This window comes from Drosophila miranda, chromosome 3 (assembly GCF_003369915.1).
Source record: "Drosophila miranda strain MSH22 chromosome 3, D.miranda_PacBio2.1, whole genome shotgun sequence".
In the NCBI taxonomy this organism is placed as follows: Eukaryota; Metazoa; Arthropoda; class Insecta; order Diptera; family Drosophilidae; genus Drosophila; species Drosophila miranda.
In genome coordinates this window covers 5,131,037-5,136,351 of record NC_046676.1, presented here as the reverse complement: position 1 = coordinate 5,136,351, position 5,315 = coordinate 5,131,037, and the positions used below count along the sequence as shown (strand labels likewise).

Genomic DNA, 5,315 nt, shown 5'->3' with positions numbered 1-5,315 from the left:
ACTTTCCGCTCGTCAAATATCCCAACATCAGAAGGTTTCCCCAATTTAATACAAATTTCAGGACATTGCATCAGCTTGATTGCATACAAAATACTCGTACTCGACTGATAGGCTGGAAAACTGATAACGAAAACAAATCATAAATCGATTTCTCTTTGTTTGGGTGCCCAAAACATTAGCTTATTACGTATATGAAGAGAGAATGGACAGAGAGAGTTTCAAAAAGGGTTTCCTTAAAAGGCATAAATGCTTATTCAAATTGATTCATTTAAAAAGCACTAGACACCACTGCTCAGGCAAGTTTTCTATTAATAGAACAGTTCTCAATTGATCGTAACGAATACCCATTGCCCGTAAGTATTGGGGTGTCTTGTTTCCTACCCTCTTTTCATTTTGTAAATTATTATTATTATTAGTATTACGGTGCCAAGCAAATGAATACTCTTATGATCATATGATAGTTATAAGGTAAAGAAAGGCAAAGGTAAAGAGAGCGAGAGTCAGCTGGAAGCTTTCTTATCAGAACGTTCTCTGAGATAAGAGCTTTGCTCAATGCTGAGACATCTGTTTATCAGATGCGAAATTGTAAACAAAGTCTGAAAAGGTGCTTTGGAAGCCGTCGCGTCGAATACACTCACAGTTTGAATCGAGATCAATCGAATCATCCCATTTGGATACAACACTTTACTGGATTATAATAATATCACATAGATCTTTTTCTTTCTACGAAGATCCATGTCGCAGCTTGGTTTATTCATAAGTGATCTGATGTACGTTGTGATAAGTATCATTCAATTAAAAGAGCTCATGCGAAATTTGTCAGGCTGTTGATCAGAGCTAAAAAACACTTTGAGAGGTAAACGCGAATCAAAAATTCCAAAAGAGAGTGAGAGTCATCTATCGACACATAAGTATGTGCTTAGATCCCCAACAGCAACATATGTAGCATTCGAGAGCTTGGATGTGGAGCTTACTTGTGGAGAACAAAATAGAGTATACGTACAAATTTCGGAGCGTATAAATTGTCGCATCGCGCAATTGAGCAAACAATTTAAAAAAAAACTTGTAATGGTTTTCGTGGGAATATGTCTGGCCGTTCTGGTCCTGGGTGTGCTTATATACAAGTGGTCTACAGCGACGCACCGAGCATTCGATGATCGGGGTGTTTACTTTGAGAAGCCCCGTCCATTTTTTGGCAATCTGTAAGTGATATATTTGTAAGACACCGATCAGGGTGGGAATAATATAAAAAACTTTTCAGCATAGTTGTTGGACTTTTTTAATTTATCATGATCCAGCTAAAGGATCCCGAAATAATCAAGAAGATCTGCATCAAGGACTTTGATCACTTTCCGAACCATCAGCTCTTTTTAGAGAGCAACGAGCGTCTCCTCAACGACATGCTGAGCGTGATGAGAGATCAGCGGTGGAAGCACATGAGAAACACCCTGACGCCGGTCTTTACGGCAGCCAAGATGCGCAGCATGTTCGCCCTGATGAACGACAGTTTTGGGAAGTGTCTCGAACACTTGTCCCGACTATCGGATGGTTCTAAATCTGGAGAGGGCCTCGAGGTGGACATGAAAGTGCTTTGCAACAAGCTATCGAATGATCTGATAGCCACCACCGCCTTCGGGCTGAAGGTGAACTCTTTTGAGAGCCCTGATAATGAGTTCTACCAAATCGGTCAGTCTCTCACTTTCTCCAGAGGATCGCAGCTGTTCAAGTTCCTGCTCGCCACCCTCATTCCGAAGGTGTTCCTTGTGAGTTATTTATAAAATGGTTCATACTGTATGGAAATTGATAGATATTTATACCCGATACTCAAAATGAGTATTGGGGTATATTAGATTTGTGGTAAAAGTGGATGTGTGTAACGTCCAGAAGGAATCGTTTCCGACCCCATAAAGTATATATATTCTTGATCAGCATCAATAGCCGAGTCGATTGAGCCCTGTCTGTCTGTCCGTCTGTCCGTCCGTCCGTCTGTCCGTCTGTCCGTCCCCTTCAGCGCCTAGTGCTCAAAGACTATAAGAGCTAGAGCAACGATGTTTTGGATCCAGATTTCTGTGATATGTCACTGCTACAAAAATATTTCAAAACTTCGCCCCGCCCACTTCCGCCCCCACAAAGGACGAAAATCTGTGGCATCCACAATTTTAAAGATATGAGAAAACCAAAAACGTAGAATTGTAGAGAATGACCATATCTTTAAGACTGCAGAATCTGAATTGGATCGTATTATTATTATAGCCAGCATCAAGAAAACAATTTCATTTTTTCTCGCCCTGTCTCTCTCTAACACACACGTAGCATAGGCGGCTTTGCTTAGAGTAAAACATTAGCGCCTAGATCTCAGAGACTACAAAAGCTAGAGCAACCAAATTTGGTATCCACACTCCTAATATATCGGACCGAGACGAGTTTGTTTCAAAATTTCGCCACACCCCCTTCCGCCCCCGCAAAGGACGAAAATCTGGGGATATTCAAAAATCTCAGAGACTATTAACGCTAGAGTAACCAAATTTGGTATCCGGACTCCTGTTAGATCTCACTATAAAACGTTTATCTCAAAATTTCGCCTCACCACCATCCGCCCCCACAAAGAACGAAAATCTGTTGCATCCACAATATTGCACATTCGAGAAAACTAAAAACGCAGAATCATAGATAATGACTATATCTATCAGATTCCTGAATCTGGATCAGATCGGATCATTTTTATAGCCAATAGGAACAAATCAATTTGCAGTGGCTACGCAGCGCCCGACGTCACGCTCAGACTGATTTTCTGTCTCTCTCGCACGCACTCTTTGTCGTGTCGTTTAATATTCGCGGCGTCTGCCGGAGGAGAGCCATACTGACTAAGTGTCGGGTATAAATGTAGAGTTGCGGTGTCCGCAGCAACTCACAACGTTCCCTCTCGTTTTCGTTTGGTTTTTTGGAAGATTTCGGTTTTGCTTTTTCGAGTTCTTCTTTTGCCATTCCATTTTAGATTATTGCAAAAAATAAGTAATTTTTCGGAGATTCTTTTGTTGGCCGTAGAAATAGATTGAAATTCATCTTTTGTTGACAGCGCTGCATGTGCTCTCGCTTACTTTGGTTATCTTTGCGTAGGAAAGCCAACTCAGGCCGCGATCTCTCTCTATTTTGTCAGCACTTGAAATAAGAGGCAAAAACATAGGGAGAAAGATGGGACCCACGGGTGCTAATTATGTCCTAATATTAATTCCGGCATTTCGTTACCCCTTTTCACCTAATCACCTTTTTGACTACAATTTAGTAGTATTTTACCTGTTTACATTTAATATTTCTGTTAGTGTTTCATTCCGCTGCATCTGTCTCTCTCTATCTTCTCCCACTAAAAATAGCCTTTATATCCCGCTTCCCAGAGGAAGCTGTGTGTGATCCGATCTAAACCAGATTCAGCAATCTGGTAGTTATGATTATTCTCTATAACTCTGCGTTTTATGTTTTCTTGTGCCGGAGCCGGAAGGAAGCACTGTAATATAACATGAGTATGGATACAAAATTTGGTTGCACTAGCTGTTAGATCCTGAGATCTAGGTGCTCATCAAGACGGATGGACGGACAAACAGTCATAAATATACCACTTTCGACCAGTTTTTCGAAAACATAGTAAGCAACATTTTTTTTTTTGAAATAGACTTTTGTTGCAAAACCGTTTTAATATACTAATATATTATTGCACCATATATTATTGGCACGAGCAGTACGTGCACAAGCTCCTTCTCGGGACTGTTGACTCCCAAACTCTCTTGGGTCAGATTGCCTTTGCGGTTCCACTTAGACCTACCCCTACTTTTCGGCCTATCCGCTAAGCCCTGTAGGTCAAACTACGCCCAGCATTCTCCTTTTAGGGTTTTAAGACATAATTATAATTAATTTTTTCATATCTTATCGCCTGATATCAATCCATCCAGATTTTAGCACTTCATATTTATAATTATCTGAACTAATAATGTGAGCAAACTTGTAAATTCTTTTCTTTCCTCCTCTCTTTTATTTATCGTTAGTTCATTTAGTATCTAAGCCCATTATTGGCAGATAATTGTTAATTTAATAAATAAATAAATAAATATCACCCATTAAATTTTGTTGCTTCAGAAGAGGGGTTGATTTGATTAATACTGATAAGCATTAGAAACTTGCAACTATGAATAAATTAATTTGTTATCAGGACTTGGCTACTCTAATCTCTTCAAATATCCCATTGCATCAGCTTGATTGGAAATAAAATATTCTTATGATATGCAAGCAACTGATAGCAATAGTGGATTTTATTACCTGAACGTATCATAAATCATAAATCGATTTATCTTTGCTTGGGTACCCAAAACATTAGCTTATTGTATATTTAGCTAAACATAGTGCTATTAGATATGTAGAGTGGGGAAAAAGTGTTTATTCAATTTGATTTTAAAAGTATCAAAACATTTTATAATTAGAACAGTTCTTAATAGATTGATCCGAATATGCATTGCCCGGTAAGTATCTGGGTGTACTCTTTTCCTATAGTTTCCCTTAGCGACTAAATGGTCTTCTACTATCAATGAATCACTTAATTTCGGTAGATAACACTCAATTCCCAACTGAAATGAAAAGTGTTGAGTGGATTGAACTCAGATTTCAGTGGTCAAACTTTGTTCGATTATGAATAAATACTTGTTTGTTGCTCAAGATAAGATTATGTTTCTAGGCAAATGATAGGTAATTGATAAGCAAGCGTTAAGATATTGACAAACACTAAGAGAGAGGAGGGAAGTAGAGAGTGAAAGCCATTTCGAAGCTTTCTTATCAGAACATTCTCTGAGCTAAGAGCTTTGCTCAATGCTGAGAAACCTGTTTATTAGTTGCGAAATTCAAAACAAATTCAGAAAAAGTGCTTCGGAGGTTGACGCGTTAATCGAAACATACAATGTTATGATCCCATTTTGATATTGGATTATAATAATTAAATGATTATGGTTTTAATAAGCAATACAGCAGTGACGATGTATTCTGTGATATCGTACAATAGAGTAACCCCTGCTGATCAAAGTTAAAATACAGTTTGAAAGGGTAAGGGTGTTGTTCTCTCCAATTCCGCTACGAAAAAATATTGACAACAGAGAGTGCGAGTTATCTACCTACACATATTTATATCCCTAACAGAAACAGCAACAATCAGAGAGCATGAGAGCTTTGATGAATAATACTTGTGGAGAACAGAACACGTACGGGTATACTAGTTACGAGTAAACATACATATATGTATATTTCGGCGGGTATAAATTGTCGCGTCGCGCAATTGC

The 5,315-nt window shown here is 38.7% G+C and overlaps 1 protein-coding gene across 2 annotated transcripts; it reads left to right on the top strand.

Annotated features, from left to right (window-relative positions):
- Window positions 1-1,274: 1,274 nt before the first annotated feature.
- On the top strand, window positions 1,275-5,289 carry LOC108157954 (cytochrome P450 9b2-like). 2 transcript variants are annotated; one of them, XM_017290099.2, is made up of 2 exons: window positions 1,275-1,763; window positions 5,176-5,289. In XM_017290099.2, exons 1-2 carry the CDS (start codon window positions 1,290-1,292, stop codon window positions 5,260-5,262), a joined length of 561 nt encoding a protein of 186 aa, XP_017145588.1. In that variant the 5' UTR covers window positions 1,275-1,289; the 3' UTR covers window positions 5,263-5,289. The 2 variants fall into 2 exon arrangements, 1 of the variants encoding a protein (XP_017145588.1); XR_004472314.1 differs by lacking the exon at window positions 1,275-1,763 and adding an exon at window positions 4,585-5,082 and having other exon boundaries at window positions 5,176-5,268.
- Window positions 5,290-5,315: the final 26 nt, after the last annotated feature.

Bases quoted from the DNA above. Each gene is read 5' to 3' on its own strand.
- LOC108157954 (XM_017290099.2), top strand. From the start codon at position 1,290: ATGATCCAGCTAAAGGATCCCGAAATAATCAAGAAGATCTGCATCAAG. The intron at 1,764-5,175 runs GTGAGTTATTTA...TATCCCTAACAG, and splicing joins TCATTCCGAAGGTGTTCCTT to AAACAGCAACAATCAGAGAG.